Raw genomic sequence first — 26082 nt, 5'->3', positions numbered from 1 at the left:
CTGCAAAAGAACAGCAATCGATAAAATCACTAATTCTAGGTATTAGCATGATACAAAACAGTAAGGTGCTGTCACCTCACCCTTCAGACAATTCTAGTGTTTCTGCTACTCTTCCCATTCGTTGAGCAGAATACTCGAGTTTGCGTGCCAGACATTTCTCCAGAGCTCTGTAGGAAGCAGCGAAGCCATCCACAACCATTTAGAGTTTCACGTCACAGGTGGCTTTCCTAAATACTAGAGTAACTGCAAAGCCCTAAATCTATTTGAGGATGATCTGAAAAAGTACTCTGCAAGGGGATAAAGAAACATTGAGTCTTAAGACCCCTCCATCCCCATGGAAATTAGAAGTTAGAAAGGGATTTTAAACATACAGCCTGTTGACTCTCAGTAAGTCTCAGGATATTCATCCACTTCCAAGGTACCAAGATGGCATGCTACAGGCTTACCAAGCCACAGCCCTTACTCTTCATAGCATTCCCAAAAATACAGATTCAGACAGTACATATGGCAGGTTACAAGAAGAATAGCACATGTAAGAAGAGGGAACCAGTAAGTGCTGCAAACGTATGTGTTGTACTGAAAATGAGACTGCCAAGGAGAACAGGAGAAGGTAGGAACCAAGCAAGACGCTGTTTTGTCAATAAGAACAAGATTCAAGGACAGTCTGATAGAAATCCATTTTTGTCCAAAGTACAGGCAGCTCTGCTTTTCTCATCCCATTACTCAAAAGGGGAGCAAATATCCTATGCCCACCCCCCAAAATGCCACAGAAGAAAAACCACCCTGCCTAGGAGCAGCTGAACAGATGGACAAATCAGGCACCACCTATGAACCATAAAATAATCCACTCACTTGAGGCGTGGTGCAGAAGATGCAGGACAGACCATCTCAAAGCCCCAGCATTCACTTGAAAAAGTAATTTTTGATACATCTCAAATATTTAAGAGTCCACAAAAAATCCAAGCAAGTCTAGCACAGACACTGAAAGCAATGTACAAGTCATTTCTTTCAAAGGTATTCCAGATTTCTGACTCATGTCATCTCACATCCCAGTGACTTTGAGGAATGCAGTTACTGTGATTGATCAGGAAAGTCTTCCCTGTCCTGAATTAGTTAAGTTATTAATAACTAAGCACTGTATTCCACAGCCTGATTAGAGTGTTATGGCTCTCTTGAGAACTGAACCTAGTAAATTTGATTACTAGTCTTAAGTGTAAGATTAAACCTCAAAAGAGTTCAAGTGTCAAGCCAGGGATGCCATACCAACCTACGATGCAAGAACTACAACTTATTTCTTTTCCTCTGCTCACTCTCCCCCTTAAAGCAAAACTAATATTCAGAAAGGGCTGCAGCATTGGCCAGAAGCAGTAAAAAAGCTGACATCTACGTACCAGATCAGTATAGTTCAGGCAAACACAACATTAAATACACTGCGTGAAAGCTCTGCCATCACCTCCAGAAAAGCATTAGATGTAACTGCCTTTACATCCCACCTGATTCTCAGCCAGGAGTTCTATCACAGATTGCTTGTGTGGTGAGGTAAATATCCATCCACTGAGCAGTTAAGACCATCTTCATTCACATTTGGTAACAAGTTACTAGTGACAATTTAGTCCTGCCCTTCTGTGCAGGAAAAGACTACCTACTCCCTTACAAAGCCTCTACGGAACTAGATTAAATCAAGTACTTTTGCAGGGGGGGAAATATTTTAGCACTTGCCAACAATTCTTTTCATCCCACAAACACTAATGGAAAAAAATCACATTCAACAGGCAGCATACAACTCACTGCACAAAAATGTAGGCCACTGCGCTCCCATGAACATGTGCAGAGCGCACGTTTCTCAACACACTTGCTTCCAGCGTGAAAGATAGCAGTGAGGTTGCTACGCTGCAGCGCCTGACCTGAAGTTGGCAGCTGGGAAGATTTTGAAATCTTCCAGTTCAGACTAACTCCAGTTAACTCACAGAAACCCAACACATTCTTTCAAGTATAATGAACTTAAGAACAGCAAGATCAGAGTAAGCGAGCACAGCTAGGTTACAGAATTGTTTAATATTCCATGTCCTTCACGTGTGGGTTAGGGTGCCTCACAGATTCACGCTACAAACATGATGACAGCAACCACTCAACACCGATTCAGATCAATTTTCAGTTCATGCTATATTTTAGCCTAATACCGTCCAAGGCATCCCACTTTCACATTTAACCTATTACTGAACAGATGAGTGCTACGTATTGTGGCACTTTCAACATACTCACAAAATAATTTCAACAAGCTGCAACTTACCGGCAAATAATTATTTTCTTCTACATAAACAGGTTATTCAAAGAGTATTCATCTGCTAGCAGGCGATAATATTATCCGATATTCAACGAGATGTTTTTGCAAGAAGAGGCCTTTGGTAAAGACAACCAGGTCAAAACAAACACAGCTGCAACACCTCTCAATTTAACTGCATCAAATAGATAACCCTGGGCTAACAGCAAAGCTTTCAGACATCACATACCACCAAGGCCACAGCGCTTTGTTAGCCGCTGAAAAAGACGACGCGTGGCCTCATCCAGGAGGCAGCTAACAGGCAACTCGCCTACTGTACTACTTATGCTGAGAAAGAAATCAACGACCGAAGAGCAGACTAGCTCGTGATCTCCTCTGGGAAGGTGCAGGGTGTTCATCTAGAACAGCAAGTGCCGCTGTACGGGTCGCTGAAGACCGCACAGAACGCTGACTTGCTGCCATACTGATTCACAAGTGAGCCGCGAGTGACGGTAAGCCACTTAAGTTCCATTAGAGCAATCGCTTGAAAGGTCTTAGGGTCCAGCTTAGTTTCTTCAGAAGTTTCCCAGTGAAATGAGAAAAGCAAGTCTGGGCAACAGAAGGAGATTTCTCCCACCTGGCCTGTAACATTGGAAAGAATAAAGTCAGGGTCTTTAAGCACCAGTTGGGCTGCAGTCCTAGTATTTAGCTGCATTGCATCTTGTTAAGGTGCAGCTACTAAGCACAAGTAAAGCGCAACCGGTTCAGAGATGGAATAAACGCCTGCGACAGACACGGAACAAGAGATGTGATGAACAGTCACAAAACCTGCACTGCCAGCAGCAGCTTCTTGTTTCTGGAGCCACTTTCCGCAAACTGAGGAGTGCGCAAACACTTGGAATATCCTGTACTGAAGACGAGGGTGTTGATTTCTGCAGGTCTGGGCGCTTTCACTAAAAGTTTCCACTTTAGCCCCGTGTAAGCTCAGAGGTTCCTTTGAGGAGCACTCTCCCTCCCAGGAGGGAATGCAAAGCTCCCCCCTCTGCCAGGGTTTCTATCGATCAGGCTAAAGCACCACGAAGGCCTCGTTTAAAAAACGAATCCACGTTAAGCTCACACCCACCCACTGCAAAGAGCAAGAGGAGACGAGAGCTCCCGCAGGCTGCAGACCGCCTCCTTCCCCGCAGAGCACCATTTTTGCCGTGTCACAAGCCCCGGCCGCGACCCGCGCCGGAGGGAACTGTCAGACAGCCCCGCCGCCGCCGGCCTGCCCCCCTCCCCGGAGCCCGTCCGCCCCCCAGCCGGCGACAGCCCCGGGGGGGTGGAAAGCTCCTGAGAGGGGGCCGCCGGCTCCGGCCTCCCGGGAGAGGGGCAGCGGAGCCGCGGCCCTGCCCCTCACGGCGGCTCCGCGCCCCGCCTCAGCCCCGCGGCCTAGCGGCGCCCCCGCGGCCTCCTCCTCCCGCCCCCGGCCCGCCAGCCGGCGCCTACCTGCCGGACCCGGTGCAGAGCGTCGACGAACCCCTCGGGCTTGATCCCCACGGGCGCCGCGCTCTGCCCCTGCGCCAGCTCCGCCATGACACGCGCCCCGCGCCCGCCCGCCGCCGCCGCCGCGCCGTCCCGCCGCTCCGCCCGGGGACCCGCACCCGGAAAGGGAAAGAGCCCCCCGCTTCCGCCGGAAGTGGGCCGGGGAGGGGCGGGGGCGCCGCGGCGGGGCGGGACCGGGAGGAGGAGGAGGAGGTTGGGGGGTGGTCGGGCCGCACGTCACGGCCGCTCACGCGCCGCAGGGGTGGGCGTGGCGAGCCCTTGCCCCGCCCCGCGGGACCCCCGACACCGGGCGCCCCCGGGGGCGGGGGCCGCCGGGGAGCCCCGTGGCCCGGAGCGGGACCGCCGCGCCGGCCCCTGCCAGCCCGGCCCCTGCCAGCCCGGCCCTGCCCTGCCTGGCCCATCCCTGCCTGCGCCGGCCCCTGCCAGACTGTGCCAGCCCCTGCCAGACTGTCCCCTGCCAGCCCGGCCCTGCCTGGCCCTGCCTGTCCCATCCCTGACAGCCCGGCCCTGCCAGACTGTCCCCTGCCAGACTGTGCCAGCCCCTGCCAGACTGTCCCCTGCCAGCCCCTGCCTGTCCCTGCCTGTCCCATCCCTGACAGCCCGGCCCTGTCAGACTGTCCCCTGACAGCCCCTGCCTGTCCCTGCCTGTCCCATCCCTGCCTGGGCCGGCCCCTGCCAGACTGTCCCCTGACAGCCCCTGCCTGTCCCTGCCTGTCCCATCCCTGCCTGGGCCGGCCCCTGCCAGACTGTCCCTTGCCAGCTCCTGCCAGCCCAGCCCTGCCAGACTGTCCCCTGCAAGCCCGGCCCTGCCTGGCCCTGCCTGTCCCATCCCTGACAGCCTGGCCCTGCCAGACTGTCCCCTGCCAGCCCCTGCCTGTCCCTGCCTGTCCCATCCCTGACAGCCCGGCCCTGCCAGACTGTCCCCTGCCAGACTGTGCCAGCCCCTGCCAGACTGTCCCCTGCCAGCCCCTGCCTCTCCCTGCCTGTCCCATCCCTGCCTGGGCCGGCCCCTGCCAGACTTGTCCCCTGCCAGCCCCTGCCTCTCCCTGCCTGTCCCATCCCTGCCTGGGCCGGCCCCTGCCAGACTTGTCCCCTGCCAGCCTGTCCCCTGCCAGCCCCTGCCTGTCCCATCCCGTGCCTGCCTGTGCCATCCCGTCCGTCCCCGCCGTGGCAAAGGCCGCAGAGGTGCCCCACCAGCAACACCCTCGGTGGAGACGCACCGTCCCACGGTGTCCCTTCCCTGCCCGTTTTCCTGCGTGTATTTGAGGACCGCGTTCCGTGGCTGGATGCCGCCGTGGCGTTCGTGACGCCTTGCACGAAGCTCCCGGACGCGGGGTGCCGGCGTGCTCCGGAGAGCTCTGCCCTGCTCCGCCGAGAACCGGAGCTCCAGGACAAGGACCAGTTAGCCAAGGCTTCACGCAAAGAACGCGCGACGCTTATTCCTCGAGCGGGGTGCTGCTGCACGGCCCCCGCCCGGCCCTTACGGCCCAGGACATCTGGGCAACGGCGGTGCTTTTTGGGGGTGTCCCACGAGGGCTGTCACCCAACCCGCTGCCCAGGCACAGACCCTCTCACGTCGGGCTGCGCGCCTGCTGTGGGCTTGAGCGTTCACGTATCCCCCGGGATACGAGCAACGCCTTGCCGTGGGATGGCGGCACGGCTTACGGCACGGGGAAGGGACAAGAGGCAGCGGGTGTCAGCTCTGTCGGCTGGCGGCGGGACCCCGGAGCAAAAACGGAGGGGGTCGGTGGTGGGAGGCCAGGCCCGGCGATCGGCCCCCCCACAGCCTGGCAGCACGGGGGGGGCCTTGACCTAACCCCCCCGCCCCAAAGTGCAGCTGCGTGAGCGGGTGAGAGGTGTTACCTCCCAAACTGCAGCCTGCAGCCAGCTCCTGCCGTGGCTGGGTTTGCGCACCGAGCCTGGAATAGTCCAAGTTTCACTGAGCCCAGACCCCATTTCCCAAAGCCACCGAGTATTAAATGAAAAATTCAGACTATGACCCAAGTTGTGTTGCGTTCCTTCTCAGCTGTTTCTTGCTCTTTCCAGTTTTATGCATCTCATTTGCGCCTACATGAGTAGGCAGGAATTGCTGAGGCCGATGAAATTATCTGGTGGCTTTCCAAGAGCAGGGAACACGTCTCTTCACTGGCATGCACAGTCTGCTGCTGGTCACCTACGTTACACCAGTGGGCTTGCTGAGCACCAGCCTTTCCTCCTTTCAGAAGACGGGATCATTTTCTTAAGCAAAAAGCCCATTTATTGTAGGAGAAAGGAAGACAGCCCATAGGGGAAGGATTTTTAAGATGATCTGTATCACCGCAGCCACCCCATCATCTTCCGACCATGGTGGAGGCAACTTCTCCAGCCATGCCCAGGGCTTTGCTTCTTCCTCTCTTGCAAACAGCCTGGAGAATTTGCTGGATTCAGGGACATTTTCCCCCTCCTAACCCCGGCCGGGAAGACCCAAGAGGCTCAGCACCAGCCTTTCCCCAGCTGCCCCTTTCCCCAGGCAGGTCCCGAGTGGGGAGATCACCCTGACGGCCCCACTCGTTTCTCGGGGGTGCCCTGTCCTCAGCAGGATTCGCCCCGTGACCCTCCAGCTAACGCCAGCCTCAAAGTGGCTGCAAAAAAAGGTGAACAAATCTGAAGCCTAAAGCCCCCGGCGCCGGGACGCCGGCTGAGAGAAGCCATAGGCTCCGCTGCCAGACCCAGCGCGGCGCTCGGGGCTGTGAGAGCCAATTTTGGCAGTCTCAAGCCCTGACAAGAGATGGATGAACCTCCTTGGTGCTGGGCAGGACTGGGGCCGAGGGACCAGGCTGCCGGGAGGGTGATGGCGAGCCCTGGAGCTGGATGGGCAGGGACAGCCGGGAGGGAGCCCGGAGAGAAGAAGACATCAGGCAGCAATTGAAAAGAAAGAAATTACAGGCCTTAAACACTTCTAGAAACAAATTTCTGATGTAAATCTTCCTTTTGAAGGGAAAAAAAAAAAAGGAAAAAAAAGGAGTGATTCTACGCCTCCATCACCCGCCTCCCCCCGCCCGAGCCACACACACCTTCACACACACACGCGCTGAAATTAGTTGTGACAGCTGAAATTCTCCTCTCGTCGGACGCCGTTTGACAGGGTACTTAAAAAAGGAGGAGGAAAAAAAAAAAAAAAAGAAGAAGAAGAAAAGGGAAAGTGGTTTGGTGTCGCATGGGGGAGGCGGAGGGGGGTGATGGGGTGGGGGGTTTCAAGTGATACAAGGCGCATAATTCAGGCTTCTTGGATTGCAAAAGCTCCTCTTACCTAAAGGGCCTGCTGCCTTTATTTTTATCCAAATGGCTCAATTACTGCAAAGCCCCACAGAGAAAATTATGGATGTTTGCCTCTATTTTTCTCCCCTTGTCTCGACAACTGTAGATATTTTGTTTTCCTTCTTTCCATCTCTTTTTTTTTTTTTTTTTTTTTTTTCCCTTTTGGTGGTGGTGGGTGCGGGGGGTGGAAGGTGGCTGGGAACCAGGGTGGGGGATGGATGGGGAGATGCGGGGGACCCAGGGTGAGGGACAGGGCGCTGGCACGCAGTGGCCCTGCCGCCATCACACAACTTGGTCCTCTCTCCGTCTCCCCCACGTCACCTCGCACCTTTGGCTCCTTGCGTCCCCCTCGTCCCCGTGTCCCCCACCCTTCTCCCTTCCTCCAGCCCTCTCTCCCTCTCTTCTCCCCCACCTCCCTCCTCTCCTTCCCCCTGCTCTCCTCTCCATCACCCCCTCCCTGTGCCTCTCAAAGCCACCATAATAGCAGCTTGTTTGGCACTTCACTTGGTCTCAATGAGAAAATTCCCCCCTCTCCTTCTTTTTGCCTTCGTTATTTCCAAACCCTGCAATAGCTCCTTTGCTCAGGGCTGCGGGAAGTGCCCATTTTTCAACATTTTTCTTTGGCTTATGTTTGTCATCCTCTGAATTACCGCACCGGGGAGTCCAGTCAGCCCGACACCAGGCCCTGCTATTCACGCCTCTCCGGCTCCTTGAGATCATGTAGGGAGAAATTAGTTATTTATTTCGAGCACCACTGCAATGCACTTCCCCACAGAAGTGTTTGTTTTGATCCCCCGCTGGAAAAGGAGGCTCCGCGGGGAGCGCCGGCACGCCGGCAGTACCGGGTCCGGCAGGAGACGCGGTGAGGGCAGGACAGGGTGCGGGCAGCCCCGGGGGCTCTCGGGAGAGATGTGAGCATGGACACCCCCAGCGAACACGTGGCTTGTGAGACGGGTCCCCCCCCCATGCTAAGATGCTTCCCCGAGGCTCCTCCTGGAGCAGGTGCTCTCTGCAGGTCCCGAGAGTTTCCAGGTGATGTTGTCCCATCAGGGAACCTGGTTGTCCATGGTTTTATCCCTAGGTCAGATATGCCATGGTGAGATGGATCCCGGGACCGCGTGGCGCCCGGGGGAGCATCCCACCCCAAGGTGGCCGTGACTGCACCAGGGAGTGCAGCCCAGGAGGCACTGAAAGATTGGGCAGATTTGGTGGCTGGAGGGAAAAAACCCTGCTCTGGCCCAGCCCACGGTCACCAGAGACGGTCCCCGGCCCCGCTGGCTGGCTGCTGTCCTGCCCACCCCGTCCCCCTTGGCGGAGCGGTGCCAGCCCTGCACGGGCAGCCGGGCTTTTGGGCAAGGGCAGCGCAGACCAGGAAACATTCACCAGCTTGGAGAGAGTCCCGGATGACGGGAGACGGGAAGGATGCTGTCCAGGGAAAAGCCACCCTTGGAGGTCGTAACCCACCTCCCCTTCTCCCTATGCCAAGGTCAGGAGTCAGCGAGACCCGTCGCTTAGCCCACCGGTGCTGGTGCAGACTGGGCTGGCATGTCTGCAGCTCAGCAGCCGCCCTGGCAGTCGGGATGCTGCCAACGCCGGTGAGCCCGTCTCCTTGCGGAGATGCCATGGGCAGGCACGGGCAGCACCGGCACCAGCCGCGGCAGGCTGTTGGGGAAGGGGCCCAGGGAGCTGCGGCTTTAAAGAAAGAAGAGGAGCAGCGGGAGGAGGAAAATGCAAAATTGGCCCAGTGGGTAGACCTGCTATTTAAGTGCAGTTGAGAAGCGAGCGGGAGGAATTACAGGAGAAATGATAGTGCCCTGACAGCTGCCATTTCCCACCGCCAGTCTCCCCTAATGGAGTCCTAATGTAGTGGTGGGCTCTTCGCTGACAGCCTAGCCCGAGACAGGGCTCGTCTTTGTGCTGGTGACAGATGGGACAGTCCGGCAACAAACCTGTAATCCTCTGATTTCTGCCGGCGCTGGCTCAGCTTAACCCCTTCTTCCCCCGGCACCCGCTCGCTGCCCAGGTGTGTGGCCGGCGTGGGGTCCGACCTGCCCGCGGGGTCCCCCATCGACCCTCTGCGGCGTGCCGGGTCTGGCGGCAAAGCAAGGCGCTGGGAAAAGGAGGCAGCTGCCTGCAGCTCCCTCCGCATCGCTTGGCTGCTGCTGGCCGGGGCAGCGCGTCAGAGGCTCAGCCTGGTCACCGAACCGAGCCGGAGCGGGCAGCAGCGTGGCTCCCTGCGGGGAAAGCAAAATGCCGGACCACGCTCTGGCCGGGTTGCCCATGCTGCTCTGCTTGTGTGACATTTAAGCAGGCAGGTGACTGCAGGCAGGTGAGCGCGGGCAGGTGTGCTCCGCAGCACGGTACCTGCCGGGAGGGCTCTGGGCTGCCTGCCCGGCACAGCACCCGCCGGGAGCCTCCCGCTACCGCTGGCTGCCAGCTCTGGCACTGAACCTCCTTGCCTGCCTCAAATTAGCCCCAAACCAGGGTAGGATTAGACAGTTTTAAGCTAAAAGGTGTGACAGTTCCCCCGCAAGACCAGGCTGCCTTGACGACACGCAGCTCTGGTCATGCTCCCCGGGATGCCGGGGGTGGCAGCAGGAAAAGCTGCCGGAGTTTTTCTGCAGAAAAAGAAATGCAGCTACTCCACGCACTTGTCTGTCTGCTGGTGGGGAAGGCCGGGCATGCTGGGGGGCCCTCTTCGGCAGAGGGCTGGGCAGAGGGATGCTCTCGCTCCTGGGATGCAAAGGGGGAGATTAACCACCCACTGATCTCTTCTCCCCCATCTCAAAGGGCCCAAAGGATCCCTGGGGAGGGATTTTTGGATGCTTCTCCATTAGGCAAAGGTCCAAGCCCCTCTGCCTCCTTCCCATCACGGAGCATCTCTCACTTTCACCCTATCTGCCTTCCAATGCGTGTCAGGGTCTCCATCCCCTCCAGTGAAACCCATCGGCATCCTTCCAAGCTGCACGGGAGCTCTGTCCCATCAGCATGGGGCAGCCAGCTCTTCTCAGCCCTCAGACACAAAGCCATCACCCCAGCATCACAGGTACCCAGCAAAAAGTCACTGGCCCAGTGGGGTGCCAGCACCTTCCTCCTCTGCTCCCGAGCTCCTATCCCACCGGCAGCGTGCCTGCCTGCTTTCCTGCCCGGGCAGGAGTTAGCAGGTAGGACAGATTGCTCCAGGCAGCTCTGCTGGGTCCCGCTGCTTGTCCATCCCGCTGCAAAGCGGGGTCCTGAGCTGAGCCCTGCTCCCGGCTCTGCGACCATCCTCTCCGGCCGATCCGGACCTACCCAAGGCCAAGGGAATAAAAACATTCCCATCCCACATCTCCACCCCACCAAACCCTGGGGAGCAGCTGAGACCCCAGGGACGATCCTGGTGGATGCTGAGGGTCCCCATTATCCTCTGTTCAGCAGGGAGCCCCAGCCCCCGGCAGCATTAGACCCTCCTTGGCAGGAAAGCGCTATGCGGCGTGCGCAGGTCCTCGGCACAATTAGCCAACAAGTGGCTGTTTTGTGAGGGATTGTTGCTGATGTGTTTTAAGTGGCTTTCTGAGTGGAAAATGTTAGGCACTGGAGAGGCCGGCAGACAAAGAAGGGGATGCATTAGGTTTTATTGGTCTGCTTTGCACACATCTGACATCACTCCACGGAGCAAGTTCTACCCGGCTTTGGGGAAAATGAAAAATAAAGCAAGAAAAAGAGGCCGAGGGTACAGGGACGGGGGGAGCATGAACGATTCAAGGAGGCAAGTGGGGGCTTAATAGCAGGAGACACTGGAGCAAACTGTGTCAACCAGATGGGACCCGGGTGCTGCGGGAGGAGAGGGGAATTAGCCAACCCGCGCTTTGTTCCAGCAGAAAGCGCGGCCCTCTCCCCCCAGGAGCTGCCTACATGTGATATAATACAGCCCCTTTCAGCCGCTAAGCTGGCCAAGGACAAAAGTCACCGATAAATAGCAAGAGGGCGAGGCTGAAAGCAAAAGGCAGAGTTGCCAAGAGCCCCCACTTTCTCCTTGGGCTGCCCACGCTGCTGCACATCTGCCCTGGCCGCTGGCGCGGGCACCCGTGGGCACGGCGGCGGCAGGGCTGGGGGTGATGCCGTGGGACAGGGCTGGGGGCAGGAGGGGTTTTGGAGGCACGGTGCCTTCAGCGGGGACGATTGCGTCCTGCGTGGCGTTCGAGGGTTGTCCATGTTTTCTCTGCCTTGATTCCCTTAGCCAAGCCATAAGAGCAAGAGCCCCCGTGCCCTGGGCATCCCCCAGCGCGCACAGGGAAGGGCTGGAGGCTGCCGTCCTGGCCATATCTCCCGGCAGCCCACCGCTTGGGCTTATTAAGCCAACGTGCATCCTTTACCTTCACTTCCAGGCTCCTGTAAAAACACCCCCAGCATCAAATAAAACAGTTCGAAAATCCCTCACCCAGTCCCGAACGCTGGGGAGCCAGAAGCAGACCCCCACCAACCGCTCTCCCTGCAGCCGCCTGGTCCCGGCTGTCGGCATCCCTCGGTTCCTCTGCCGTTCATCCAGAGCCCGGGGAGCGCCCTGCTCTGCCCCCACCCACTGCCACCCCCCCTGCCCACCTGCTGGGTGCGGGGGCTCGAGGGTTGAAGCCACCCCAGCTCCTCGCATTTTGGATCCAAAGGCATCCCGGCCATCGTGCCCCGGCGCAGAGCTTGAGACCCACAATCTGGAAGGAGGACACCCCAAACATCCCTGGTCTGACCTGGCACCCTTGGTTTGGGGTCTCCCTCCCCTCCCAGCCCCTGGCAGGGACCCAGCCCGGCCAAGCGCTAAACCAGCCGTGGGGCTGTGCAAACAGGCGGGACCCCCCATCTTCTCCACCCCCCCCCTGCCCCCAGAGGGGTCTTCCTTGTTCTTGCAGAAATATTGATTCAGATAAACCAGGGAGACACATTAGGTGACCCAGGGGGGTCAGGAGATCAGCGGCTCAGCTGGCCACCCGCCGCCCCGTGGCTATGGGGTCCAGCTACGTAGGACCGGGATGGGCAAGGGGAGCAGCGAGGGCCTTGGGAAGCCCCTTATGCCACCGAGGGGGCTGGGGCCGAAGTGCTTTTGCCAAGGGGAGGTAAAACAAATCGATGAGGGGCCGCCGTGACACGCTGACCCTGGCGCTGAGCCGTGGTTTTAACGTGTGACAGTAAATCTGGGCGGGGGGCTCAGAGGCAGATGGCTGGAGGGGGGAGGCGAGACGGGGCACTTGCTGGTGGGACGAGGGAAGGGCGAGAGCTCCCAAACTGAGCGGAGACCGGCAGAGCCCCTGGGGAAGGGAGAGGAGGTGGGAAAGGGCAGCTCAGATGCTGACATGGGGATGGGTGATGCCTCTGCCACGACCGGGATGCCGCTCGTAGCCGAGCATCACTCCCGAGTGGTCCCTCCTGCTGCTGCCCATGCCCTGGTCCGGCCAGGAGGGCTGCGGGGTGCTGGAGCAGAGACACCCCGAGGCTTTCTCCAAACACATTTCCATCCAGCCGACGGGAAGCATCCCCTCCGAACGGAGGTCTCAGTTTCCAGCCCTCGGCTCCTCGCTCCCACCTCTCACCCCCCGCTGAAGCCAGAGGAGAGGGCAGGAAGGCACCAACGGCCGTGGATCCGGTTACCTGCGGCCAACAAAACCTACCTGTCCCTTCCCGGCTGCTCCCCCTGCCCCCTCTCTGGGGGGGACAAACCAGAAGGACCCCCCTGGCCCTCCCCAAGCATCGCCGGGTCGCTGCCTGCCACGATCGAGTGACCAGATGGACGGCGGGCTTGCACCGCAGCCTCCTCTGTGGGTCCCTTGTCCCCCCTCCCCGAGCCGGCTGAGCTTTGACGCTCTGTCCCCCCGGGGCAGCCTTTTGTCAGGGGCGTGCAGAAGGGCCCCTGTGTCCCTCTGATCCCCGCCGGCCCCACGGCAGAGCGTCCCCGGCCGGAGCATAAAGCTGGCTTTCAGGGACCCGGCATTGGGAAACTCCCGGGGAAGAAGCAAGGGAGCTTCTTGTTAAACGGGGAGACAAAGCCACCTTGTTAAGGGGTTTACAAAGGCGACCATCTCCCCCTTGCCTGGGAAGCTCGCGACCGGCGACTCCCAACCTCACCGGGGGGATGGCTTTTCCTCGGAAAGATAGAAACACTTAATAGCCATGCTGTGCTTGCAGCCCTGTGACCCGTGTGCGGGGCCCAGGGCGCCTTCCTCGCTCCCATGCACCGCTCAGAGCCACGTCTCCGAAGGAAAACGGGAACCAAACGCTCATCGTGGGGGATCCCGTGATTTTTCCCGCGAGTACACCGTCGCTACCGGTGTCCCTGCTGAGGGGACGCCGCCCTCGGCACCATGGCCTGCACAAAATTATGCGATATTGGGTAGCACAAGAGGATTTTCTGTCCCTCCTTTGGGAGACGTGGGCCAGGATCCCCTCCCACACACCCCATGGATGGGGAGATGGAGCCCCAGGAGGGGATGTGATGGGGACACAGTCCCACAGGGTACAGCCACACAAGACCTCCCGGCTTCCCTCCTGCAACACATCGTCCCTTTTGCTCGCATGGACCCGGTGATCCCTTTCTCCACCCAATAAAACAAAGTTTAAGCAAAAACCCAGCAGCCCCAGAGATGCTCTGTCCCCCTGGGAATTTTCTTTTAACACTCATCTATTCTTACCATCTTTTGCAGAAAAAAATCCCCGCCCTGAACAAGGTCAGCGGGATCTTTGCAATGACCTTCATGGGATCTGACAGCAGCTCAGCCTCTGATGGGCACCCCCAAGCCCCTGGGCCCCCCATTTTGCAGACCACATCTGGGGACTCCACACACCGGGGCCACATCTGAGCCCCCAGGATGCATTGCCCAAACCTACGCATTGTTCCGAGTTGTTCTTGGCAACGCTTGCGCTAAAATCCACATGCATATTAAACCTTAAACCCAGTAATTACCTCTACCTCCAGAGGAACGGGAAAATTGATTTTGCCATAGTGATGCAGCAGGCTGCAGTAGCCAGCATTGGCTGGTCAGCTTATAAAAACCGGCCCCCCTGGGCACGTACAAAGCCCGCCTGGGTGCGACAGCCGGCTGAGCAGGGGAAGGGGAGACCTGCCTCTGCTAGCAAGCCCTAGGGACGGGCAAAACGGGCCAAGCCCCGTGTGGTGAGCCCCGCCGAGCAGCGAGTGCGTTGCCAAAAAAGCCAAATTAACAGCCGGGAGCTTTTGCCCCTGCTTTTCCCTTTGGCATGTGCTTGCCTCCCACCTACGCTTGCAGGTGGCACTTTGGGGTGTCCACATCCCTCCTGGCATCATCCCCACATCCTCCTCCTCCTCGTCTCCCTGGGGAAAAGCCATCCCTGGGTGAGCGAGGCTGGAGGACACGTCACCTTCTCTGCTCTGAGCCAGCAAATGGGAGTTGCTGCGGCAGCCTGTGCTACGTGGTGCCACCCTGGTTGCCGGTCCTTTGCTGGGAAGCCCCAGCCACGGCTCTGTACCCCGTGGGGCTGGGCTGGAGGCAACTTTTCCTCACCGGGACCAGCACTAAATTGGACTGCTGCAGCTTTAAAGAAGTGTGTCTGCTCCTTGGCTGGCTGCAGGGCTGGTGGCAGCCGGGAGAGCCGGAGGACACCTGCGGAGATCCTGTACAGCTGGGGAAGATTAGCCTTTTCCACTAGACAAGACCCATTACCATGTTCCAATATACCATCACTTCCGCTAGGAGAGCCTGCAGATGAGATATCGATTGCAATGACCCCGGACAAGCCCTTCCCTGGAGCCTGGCAGGGCGGCAGAGCAGCCCCACGGCACGGCCCTCGGTGCAAAGAGGGGATGCAGCTTCCCAAGGGCATCCCCAGGGACCCCCCAGCCCCAGGGTGGCAAGGGGCTGCCTTGGAGCAGGCTGGAGCTCAAGTGATGGGCGATGCTGCGGGGGGATGCGCAGAAGAGCTTCGAAGCCCAGCAGTGACCCAGGTCCCTTCCCGCGGTCCCTCCACGCTCTTCCCAGCTCTGCCCTGGGGATGGGGAGCCCCCAGCCCACACTCTCCGCCCTTACAGTCAAGTGGGTGTTGCAGAAACAAGCCTGCCACCTTAAAAGCCCAAAAAGTTATTCCCAAAATGCCTCTGCCGGGGAGTTACCAGGTGGTTCAGGAACTGCTCACACCATGCCGCTCGCCCACTGCTCTTCCCTCCTGCTGCGATGTGAGGCTGGCAGCCCCAGCCCCTGAAATACCTCCCTGAGATGCACCAGGGGTGGAAGGATGCTGGGAAACTGTAATGGGGGCAATGAGAAGCCACCAAATGATGGGAACTGGAAGGGCTGATGGTAACTAAAGTAGTAAAGTAATTAAATGTGGTGTTTGACTCACAGCATCCTATCGCTGCAGCCACCAATAGCTGCACCAAGGGGAAAGGGCAGGCACTTGCTAGGTCTCCGCTATCCTGCGGTCCCACGATTTTCAAGATTTTTTTTCCCTCCTGCAAGACTCACACTGGGTTTGACTTGGCTTTTCGAATACACTGAGCTCTGCTTTACCAGCACCATGCGCTTTCAGCCCATTCGGATGCAGCAGCTGGAAGCCAACACGTGCTGCTCCTCCAAGGCTGACCGCAGCCACGTCCACCACCGCCTCCAAGAGCAACCCTGCGCTGCCTGAGGAGCTGGAGCTGCCGTGGTACGCAGCATCCTCTAACCTCAGCCGAAAACCTCGTCGTGCATCCCAGCGGGTGCAGCGAGGCGCGGGCAACCGCGGCACCCTCGGGTCCAGGCTCCGAAGTGCTGCAGCGTGAGTGCTGGAGGAGATTCGAGGCCTTGGATTTAAATGGCTTTTTCCAGCTGATGATTTAAGCACCCTGGGGAGAGGTGGCCCAGCTGGTCCGATGAGCCCTCCCGGAGCACGTCCAGCATTTCTCAAGCATTGGGGCACAGGAAGCTTCTGCTGTGACACTTGTTTTTCGTTTTTCCCCCCCCCCCCCGAAAAGTCATCAACTCCTTGTTGCACCAAGTTCTTTCAAACTCCACTTTGCCGGTGGAGACTTCTGTCATCGTCAAGCCATGTAGCTGCCAAGGACGGGCAGGGGAGGTAACACAGCTTACAGGGCTGCCTGTTGTCCCATGGGCCAGCTCAGCACCCTTCCCCAGCGTGCAGGAGAGCAGCAGCTCTGTTCCCATCTTGCTTTTTGGATGATCCCCCCAGGAGATGGCTCCTGATGAGGTTTCAAGCCCTTTCTCCCATCTGGGAGGGGGCTGCTGTGGGAGGAACGGGGCTTGCTCGATGCCGGGCACCCACGCGGGGGTGGGCTCCGCAGCACCCCCCCGCTGACCGCCACCACCGCTGCGGGGCTCCGGGACGCTGCTCACGCAGGACCCCCATATGAAGCTGCACTTTCAGCACGGACTTGCTGCTGAAAGCAATGGGATGTAGGGAACGCGGCGGTCCCGCACAGCATCCCCCTCCCCACACCCCACGGGGGTCGGACAGGCTCTACCAGCCCAGAAAACCATTTCTCTCCCCCCGCCTGACAGCCCGCCGCTGCTTTCTCCTCCCAAGATGGTCGCTGCCAGTAATAGCAGGGAAAGTCACATCCAAGCTGGGAAAATAACATGTTATTTTCCCAGCTGTGATGTCAGAACTTGTCATGCTTGCCGGCTCGGCAGCAGGGTGGGCAGGACATGCCTGGATGTCCCCAAACAGCCACCGGGCCTGGCTGTCCCCTCGCGGGCTGCAAAAATGTTCTCCTTGGTGGTGGCAGCTCTGCTTTTGCTCCCCAGATGGGTGGGAAAATGGCAAGTCCAGGCTGCCAGGATGGGGCTGACCGGTGCCCCGTGGCTGTGCCGGGCACCGCAGGATGCGGCACGGCGAGTGCATCGCTCCCAGCCCCAGAGAGCATCTCTGCTCCTGACCTGGGGACACCCCCCACGGGGACACCCCAAACAGGGTCCTTCCCCATCCTTGGCGGTGCGGAGCAGCAGCGGAACCCAGGTGTTTGCATAGGTTAGAAAGCGTTTTCTTTCCTTCCTCCTGCTTCCACTGGAGTTTCAGAGCAGGTCTCCCTCACCGAGCCGTCCCTGCATCCCGGCCGAGCGCTGCAGCCTGAGCCCCCGGGGACGGAGGGACTCGCAACTCGCCCAGGCACCATGGCAGAAAAACCCGCTGCCCAGCCTGGAGCAAGCACTCCTCTCCTCCTCGCCTCCCGCAACATCATCAGAGGATATTTCCCCTGTTTTTTCCTTTTCAACAAACCCCAAGTCTGCTCTTAAAACGCACTAAAATGAAGACAAAAGAGAAAGGATCAAATCCTCTTAACCCATCCCCACCACCCAGCTCGCCCCTCCGGACCAGCGCTGTGCGGAGTGATGTCCTCCGCTCCCCACCTTCACAGCAAGGTACCGACAAACCCCCCCACGTCCTTCAGAGGCACTTAATCCATTACAAATTTCACAAAGCCCGGCTTGGGGAAGCGCTGGGCCAGAAGAGCAAACAAACAAGGCAGGAATAAAGCCCGGCTCTCAATGAGCAGACCCAGCGCGTGGCTGGGTTTTTATTTCTTTCCCCACTTCTCCTCTGGCCGACCACCTTTTTTTAATGATTGCATTTCACTTGCCGGCCGTAACAAAGCCATCACCTCCGCCGTGACTCTGGGGAGACGAGTTACAATTACAAATTACCACCACAATTAGTGCTAGTTCTTAGAGAAATTAGAAAGGGGAGCAGGAGGCTCGCGTGCAATTGATTGCTATTCATCCTGCTTTACGGTGACCTTGCTCTGGAGACGATGATATTCCTTCAGCCTGGAAACCGGATTAAAAAAAAAAAATTAATTGTAAATTAACAGTAATAACACACATTTCCTTTCAATTAATTTAAGCAGAATGAGGGGGCGTGAAGAGCAGGCATTTGTTAAGGCCTGTACAGTTTAATTATTTTTTTTTTTTCCACGAGATAATGTAATTAATTTATCTTAGAGGGGTGGGGGGACATGGCGGATCAGGGAGAACAAAGCAGTTAACAGGCAATGGAAAAATTAAGAGCCCATTATGTAAATGCAGTGTGTTTTACAGCCCTGGGGTTGAGGGGGAGTATGGTGGGGTCTGAGAAATAAGTAAAATAACGAGACCGGCTGTGCTGGGGAAGGCTGTAATTAGGCAGGGCTGGTTCTGGGGGGGGCTGGCTGCACCCCGGCAGCGGGTGGGGGCTCGAGGGGAGGCCTCGGTGCACCCCCAGAGCCCGAGCTGGGAAGGGGAAAAGCCCTGGGGGTGCTGGGGGCTTTCCCCCCTCCTCGGGGAGGGTCCCGCCTCGACCCCACAGACCTCAGCGAGTTGATGTTGATGAAGCCGGTGGCGTCGGCGGGCTCGTAGTCCCCTTGCACGTTCATGCTGCGGAGAGAAAGGCACCGTCACTGGGATGGGAGGTCCTGGGGGGGCTTGGGGGCTGCCTTTTGGGATGGGAGAGGACGCGGGTGACCCCGGAGCCGGCTGCTCCCCCGGGGCCGGTGCCCGCTGTTGCCCCCTCCTCAGTCGCTGGTGGGTGCGGGGGGCTCAGGGCAGGGTCCCCGCCAGCCCCCGGGGAAGAGGCACGTGGCCTCAGGAGCAGCAGAGCCACGGGGCCACCTCGACGGCCATCCCCAGGGTCTGCTGGAGACACAGCCCCAAATTTTCCACCGTGGTCCCTCGCGTGCAGCGTCGCCCTTCCTCCCCGCGCTCTTGCGTCAAGCGGGGATGCTCGCCCTGTCCCGGAGGTGTCCCCCAGGTTTGGCTGTCCCATGCCAGGCAGGGACGTTGCCCCGGGGAGGGCAGCGGTGCTGGAGGACACCCCCGGCGCCGGTGGGGTTTATGGCCGCGGCGGCCGGCGCCTCGGCGCAACACCGAGAGCATCCCCCTCCTCGAAGGCGGCAGCCACCCGCCGGATCCCAACTCCAATGGTTTCCTACATCCCCAAAACACACTGCTCATTTCCCAGAAACCGCAAACCTTCAAGGAGGAACGGGGGGGGAAATAAAGAAGGAAAAAAAAAAAAGAAAGAGTTTACAATGATTTTACCTCCCCTGACGGGCTACAGAAAAACCTCTGTGCTTTTATTTTTGCTCATTCGAGTGGTTCTGACCTGCACTATAATTACGTTACTTTCTACCTACTGTGCAGAGGCATTTCCACACAGCTCTGCCTCTCACAGCTTTCTCTCGGGTTCCTGTGACGCCGTCACTCAAAGGCTTTCAAACCAGCGATGTAGAAATCAAAAAGAAAAGGAAAATGGTTGGAGACGCAGGGAGAATAAGTGCCCCTGCTTTTCTCTCCCTCTCTCTTTTTCCTCCGTCCCACCCCCCTCCATCCTCCTTTTTTTTCTTCCCTCTTTTTTTTTTTTTTTTTTTTTTTTATACTTTATTCATTTAATCTCTCCAAGTGAGAGCGCGAAGCATAATGAAGGGTTGGGACGGATTATTAGGAGCTGTTGATTTTGAGGGGGAGGGAAGGGGGGAAAAAAAGCCAGAGAAGAGAAAGAGAGAAGATAATTTGACATTTACTCCGACTGATCTAAACTCATTCGGGTGTATTTATGGCTTATAAAGTGTTTAGAGAGATTGAAAGGAGTTGAGGGAGGGCTGGGGGGGAAGCGAGCGAGCGAGAGGGAAAACAACGTAAAGAAAAGGGAAAAGCCAGAGGGGAAAAAAATAATATTGACTTGAAAACACGGCTCGTGCTTTGGCCAGGCGCTTGGCTGGGAGGATGGCATCGCTGGTGTCACTGGGGATGGGATGGAGTAGGATGGGACGGGATGGGACAGAGCGGGATGCGACGGGATGGGATGGGATGCGACGGGATGGGATGGGATGCGAAAAGATGGGATGGGATGATCGCTACCACCCCCCCTGCCCACCCTGGTCCCCCAAACCCCACTCACCTGACCAGCTCCTCGTTGTACAGCGACCGCGGGGACTCCCTGCCCAGGACGTAGACCTGGCCCTTGAAGACGGAGAGGCGCACGGTGCCCACCACCGCCTCCTGCGAGCGCCCGATGCACTGCCGGAGGAATTCGCACTCGGGGCTGTGCCAGAAGCCTGCGGGCAGAAAGGAGGGTCAGCGGGGGCACGGGGGAGGTCGGGGTGCCCCGGGGTGCCCGTGCAGGGTGGTCCCCCAGGCTAAGTCCTGCAAAGCAGACCCTGGGTAATTTTCAAGGGAAGGGATGCGGTCATGGGATGGGGAGAGGGAAATGAGGTGCTGGGACACCCAGGTTCAGCCCCGAGGGATGGAGAGCTCACGCGTGTCCCTTCCCCTTGGTGGCCCTCGGGTTCCCACCCGGGAGAGGAGGCTGGAACCGGCTGGTGGAGAAGAGGCAGTGGGGCCATTCTCCTTCCAGCTCCGCCGGGTGGGGGTGATGATGGAAATTAAAAGCTTCGTTAAGGAAGTATGAAACTGCCACTCAAAACCCACCATCTTGGGAGGGTCAGGTGGAGACAGACAGATGGACACAGAATTGGGGGGGGGGGGGGGGAGATCAGCTCACAGCGCCCTGCGAAGAGGATGAGCTGTTCTCCCCTGGGATGGGCAGGGCAGGATTGGCCCCGAAGGACCAACCTTGGGGGGATACAGCCCCCACAGTAACACTTCACCCCTGGACAGCCCTGGGAAAGGAAAACCCCCCAGCAATGGAGGTCCCGGCGGGATGCGGAGCAGAGCGCTCCCCCCCAGGTAACACCGGCAGGGCTGACCCCGGGGCTGTATCGGGCTGCACATCGGGGCACAGATGTCTCGGCAGCCCCGGGTGGGCTCACCTCCCCGGCCCTTCCTAGGGCAGCGGGGGTCCGCTTTCCCCCGCCGCCGCTCGCCGTTTGACTCGTTCCCCCCAGCTCCCTGGAGCGAGGGGCTGGCAGGATGCGGGGAACCGGTGCTGGCACCCAAGGAAAGCTCCATCTAACCACAACCACGGCAAGTGCCTCTCCCTCCTGCCCCAGGTCTGGCCAGCACAGCAGCCCCCCAGCACCCCAAGCCCCTGGCAGCCGGGCTGAAGCCCAGGCTGGGTGTTGGGGTGATGTGCGGTCACAGCACGGCTCCCCAAAACGCATCCTGCGGGAGCAGCCGTCGGCATTGCTGTCCACTGAGGCCGCTGCGGGCGCACAGAGGGGCTGTGGCCCTGCCTGCCACCCCTGTGCCCCCTCCTGTCCCTAAGCAGGGTAATTAGCCGGAGAGCCCTCGGAGACCTGGAATAAAGCCTGGGAGATGGAAAAGGAGATAGAGGCAGTGAGAGAAAGAGCCCATTCACCACCCTCCGGTCATCCCCAGGTTTTATCTCTCCCATCGCCCTCCCGCTCGGCTCACACACCGGTGCCCTCTCACCTTTCCCTCCCCAGCTGGGCTCTGGGGCCGAAGCCATTAAAGAAACAAACAATTTCTTTTGTTGTTTGGCTTCGCCGTCCCAAGCGGGGCCGTATCCTGCAGCCTTGTCCCCAGGATCTACGTAGCCCTGCTCCTAGGCACGGTGTCAAAGCCCTGCAACCCCTCACCACCAAAACCACCTCCCTGACCCAGACTCCCCCCCGCCTCAGCCGCCCCACCATGGCATGGCTGGGGGGTTCGGGGACCCGTTCCCCGCAATCAGCACCGCCCTGCAGGCAGGGACCCTGGCTCCAGGCAAATACACCCTCTCTTTGGTAACCACCCTCCAGGTACAACTCCTGAAACATCAGCATTGACGTAGGGCTGGGGCATCCCCGTAAAAATAAACCCAAGACACATTAAAATAATAACCAGCTACTTAAACCCTGACTCTGACAGGTCCAGGTGCAAGGAATCATTTCCCCCCCCCCCCCGCCTTGCCCCCCACCGCAGACCCATTCCCCACTGGAAATGAGCCCCCTTAATGACCTTCCCTCCTTGTCACCGTCATGCTGCCCTAATCACGACACGGGCAGGGGGACAATGGCATTTCTGCACCTGGCCGTACCTGCCGGGACGGGAACTGGCTTCAAAGCCACCCCTCCACAATGGGATCAATGGGGACGGGGAGAAGATAAACACTAATTCTTCTAAAATCAGGGACTAGTTGTAATAATGAGGTGTTAAAGAAAGGTGAGCTTGAAAGCCTGGCCTCCGGCATGGGGACCCACGGGTGCTGTTTGCACCCCCTTGGGGTTGTTCCTTGGATTTGGGCTCGGCTGCCAGGGAAGTCTAGGACCATGCTGAAAATCCCCGGGGATTCAGCATCTGCACCCAGGGAAATAGCAGCGTTCGCCTGGCAGAGGTAGGGAGGGAGAAGCGATTCCCCAAGTGGCTCTTTAATCTGATGGCTCCACAAAATGCGAGTGGTTAGAAATAAACAAACAGGTTTATGCTTAAACTAAAAAAAAAAAAGTCAAAATAAAGGCAGCCCAGGACAAAGTCTAATAAAAATAGCCAGAGGCAGGAGCGGCATCAAAGCGTGAATTAAGGCAGGGGCTGTGATTCAAGGGAAAGGTAACCGTGACTTCTGCAACCCTAGAAGCCTTCGCCCTGCCAGGGCCCTAAAATACGGTTTAAGCAGCAAAGGGGCTCGGGTATTAAATGCCAGTTGCTGAGGAAGACGCAGGAGGGATTGTCCTTGGAGGGGAAGGTGCTGAGGACGAGCACAGGCATCAGAAACTGCAGGGGAGAAGACAGCCTGACCCAGTCCTGCTGGATCTGCTGCTGCCCAAAGCCTGAGCTCCCGGAGTCAGGTTATTTCCAGGGGATCTTCCCATGGAAGATCTCGCGGGAATCATCCCAGCCCTTGTGGTTAGAGATAAATACCTGAAAAGTGATGGGAGGAGGAACCGGGAGGCTGAGAAATCAGGACGTGTGAAAGATAAAAGCGTTTGGCCAAGGGGCAGGAAATCTCCCCAGTGTGGGGTCTCCAGGGACATCAGCTCTGAACTGGGCAGGGGACAGAGGAAGAGCGGGGACACGGAGACACACCGCTGTGCTTCAAGCCGTGCAGCAGGCACCCAGGTGTGGGCACTGGGGTTTTGAGCCCACCTATGCCATTTTGGGCTAATCCTGCTTCCTTCAACATAGCACCAGCGACCGAGTCGGGCTTGACCCAAGGAGCAGACCCTGGAGCAGTGCTGATGTCCCTTCCCGGGGGTGCCATTCCCGCCCCCCCCCCAGGGGCAGAAGCCTCATGGCCGGTGGCGGGCTGTTCCCTGCAGCGCTCACCCCGGCAGCGTGGGGTGACTGAGCTGAGACCCCCCAAACTCAGCTCACACGGGCAGCTGAGCAGACCCGAGCTGGAGGCACTGGGTGCAGCCCAGGAGGAAGGACAAAGGGCTTCATTTCTGTCCCTAACTGCGGGCACGAGCCAGCATCCCCTCGTCCCTTACGGCTCCCAGCTCAGTCCGGGCAGTGCTGTCCCCTCGCCCAGGCCGGGCTGTGCTGGAAGCAGCTGGAAACCCCTCCTGCAGCCCCCAGCAAAGCCACAACTCGCAGTGCCCCTGTGTGGGCTGCACACCGCATAGCACGGCCAGGACCCTCCTGTCCCCTCCTGTCCCCTCCTGCAGCCCCCCCCAGGACCCCAGCGGCCAGGGCCACGCTGCCCTGAGAGCCCCCCCATGCCACGCACCCCTCTGCTTCCCCCCTGCCGGGGTACGGGGAGAGGTCTCCGGCTTCAAACCCCACCGCGGGGACGTGCCGGGAGCTTGGGTGCTCGTGTGTCCCATATCCCGGTGTGCTCTCATCCCGGTGGGACGAGGGCAGGCAGGGAGATGGAGGGAGTCGGAGGGGAGAGCTGGGGAAAGGCTACTGGGGGGGGGCGGACGATGACAAAGGGACAGTGAATTACAGCCTGTGAGACAGCCAGATGTGTTGGATGGGAAGAAGCGGTGGCACCGGGGCTGGGAGAGATGCCGGGAGCATTCCCCGCCGGCAAAACCCTCGTGGAAGGCGGCATCGCCTCCTGAAGGCGTGGAGCCCCTTCGGCAGAAAGGCAGGCAGAGCGTGGGGCTGAGCTCAGCCCTCGACAGGAGCAAACCCATCTTTTCGCCCCGTGAGTGGCCTCAAAATCCACACCTGAAGTTTACAGCCCTGAGCGCACGTACCAGCGGGACCTGCAGCCTCCGGTAGCAACAAGGGAGGAGGAGGAGGAGGAAGGCTGGGAGGATGCTGCGGCGGCAGGGCCGGGCTGAAGGACCGTACGTACCGTTGTACACCAGTTCGGAGAATTTCAAGGCAAGCCCCTGCTTGATTTTCCGTACTTCCCGGTCCATGGTGAAGGCCTCGATATCTAAATGCGCATGGTATAGGATCGTTCCCGCTGGGGTCTCATAGATACCTAGCCATTTTTCCAGGCAGGGGGAAAAGCAGGAAAAGAGAGAGAAACGAATGAGACCAAAACTGTCAGCAAATGACAAAAAATAATGACTTGGCTGACAGAAGGAGCTGTGGTCGAGTGCATTCAGTCTCAGCTCGCTGTAAAATGCATCTGTCATTATATTCATGCTGGGGCTGAGACAGTCCACTCCGCACCTTGCGGAGAAAATTTCTAGATTCCCCTCTTTGAAGAGGCACTCTGACGAGGCTAAATGACAGGGTTTGGGAACCGATCCCCCCACCGATCCGTGCCCAACGGTCTGCGGCTGAAAACCTGTAATTAAAGGAACGACGCGGGGCACAGGCACGGGGAGCGGAGGGCCTGAAATACCCTCCTCTCCCCTCGGCTGGCGAGAAAGAGCCCCGCGCATCCGCTGTGAAGCAATGAGGCTACCTGGGGGCTGGGAGGGCAACCTCATTTGGGGCTGGCAGGGCCCCCCTCCCAGTCCCTTCCCGCCTGCCCCCCCCCATCGCACGAGGCCTGGGGATGAAGGGATGCTTAATTATTTCGGCGATGGGGGCTAACGCCGCGGGAGAGCTGCTCCCTTTGTTCCAGCCGCTCTGGGCTTATTTGCCGCATAACGTGTTTACTTGGTGTTTAAATACGAGGGCGGCCATGCGGTGTTCCGCTCCAGGTCGGATGCGGGTGGAAAGCCGGTGGGGGAAACGCTGAGCTAGTCCGGCAGCAAACACATGGCGGGCACGGCTGTAACCTGCCTGTGGCCAGGGCTGCTCCGCCAGCACGTCCCTGTCCCCCGCCTGCCCACGGGGACGATGCCCTCCCGATGCCAGGCATCTGTGCGATGGCACGGCCGTGGGAATGGCAAAGGGCACCTGCACGTTGGGTTTTGCTGGCACACAAAGAAACCCCATAGGAAACCGTCCCTGCCGAAGGGGACGCGTCCCCAACCAGCCCCAGTGCTGAGAGAGGGTGAGGAGAACCCACAGGGCTGTCAGGGGGGCTCAAACCCGCACCGGGCTCTGCCCGCTCCGTGCCCTGGAGAGTGGCACAGGGTCCCATCTCGGGGTTGCCACAGGTCCCACAGACACGGCAGGAGCCCTATCTACCACGGCAGCCCAAGCCACTTCCATCAAACCTCAACCCTACCAGGGTCCATGATCTCAGCATCCTACAGGCACGGGATGGGTCTCCATCCCAAAGGAGAGCCGCCCCGTCCTCTCAGGCCACCCCAGCGACGTTGCAGCCCGGTCCCCAGGGGCAGGTCACTGGGTGCTCACTGAGCACCCATCCCCACGGGGCTGTGGGAGGAGACAGCCACGTTAGCACCAAAAACCAGCCGTCCCCACGGGCACGGCGGTGGCCCAGGAGCACAGAGCGCTGCTGTATGCCCCCTCCAGCCCCTGACTGCGAAGCCGAGCCTGCCACTAAAACAATTAATATTCCCTCTGCTTCCCCTTAGGAGGTGTTAAAGCCAATCTGGGCTGACGGAAGGTTTGGATTTGTGTCTTGACCCCCACCTCCAGCCCATCTGCCTGCACCCCTGCCCATCCCATTCGACCTGATGCTAGAGGACCAGGGACCAGAGCGTGACAGCCGGGGTGGAGGGGAGGGGAGCTGACAGCCGTGCTCCCAGCCGAGGAGACAAGAGACACCTTCAAAGTGACACTCGCAGCGTCTCCAAGTGTCTATTTTCATCTCCCCGTGTTTACAGGAAAAAGACAGAGGTGTCAGCA

General features: G+C 58.7%; 2 protein-coding genes across 6 annotated transcripts in view; both read right to left on the bottom strand.

Annotated features, from left to right (window-relative positions):
* FUBP3 (far upstream element binding protein 3) overlaps positions 1-3908 on the bottom strand; it is a 41138-nt gene extending 37230 nt beyond the window's left edge. For 3 of the 4 annotated variants that reach the window (XM_030000282.2, XM_030000285.2, XM_030000283.2), the window contains exon 1: positions 3749-3908. In XM_030000282.2, the coding sequence (XP_029856142.1) occupies positions 3749-3835 (87 nt within the window). In that variant the 5' untranslated portion in view covers positions 3836-3908. The remainder of the gene's footprint in view (positions 1-3748) is intronic. The other variant, XM_030000284.2, reaches the window with a different exon arrangement.
* A 13675-nt stretch (positions 3909-17583) lies between these two features.
* Positions 17584-26082, bottom strand: part of ASS1 (argininosuccinate synthase 1) — a 29254-nt gene continuing 20755 nt past the window's right edge. For both annotated transcript variants that reach the window (XM_030000894.2, XM_030000895.2), the window contains 4 exons: positions 24218-24349; positions 19973-20129; positions 18385-18450; positions 17584-17865 (listed from right to left, as the gene is read on the bottom strand). In XM_030000894.2, coding sequence (XP_029856754.1) covers positions 17811-17865; positions 18385-18450; positions 19973-20129; positions 24218-24349 — 410 coding nt within the window. In that variant the 3' untranslated portion in view covers positions 17584-17810. The remainder of the gene's footprint in view (positions 17866-18384; positions 18451-19972; positions 20130-24217; positions 24350-26082) is intronic.

The sequence above is a fragment of the Aquila chrysaetos genome, chromosome 24 (genome assembly GCF_900496995.4).
Source record: "Aquila chrysaetos chrysaetos chromosome 24, bAquChr1.4, whole genome shotgun sequence".
In the NCBI taxonomy this organism is placed as follows: Eukaryota; Metazoa; Chordata; class Aves; order Accipitriformes; family Accipitridae; genus Aquila; species Aquila chrysaetos.
This window is presented reverse-complemented; position numbering and strand designations above follow the sequence as displayed.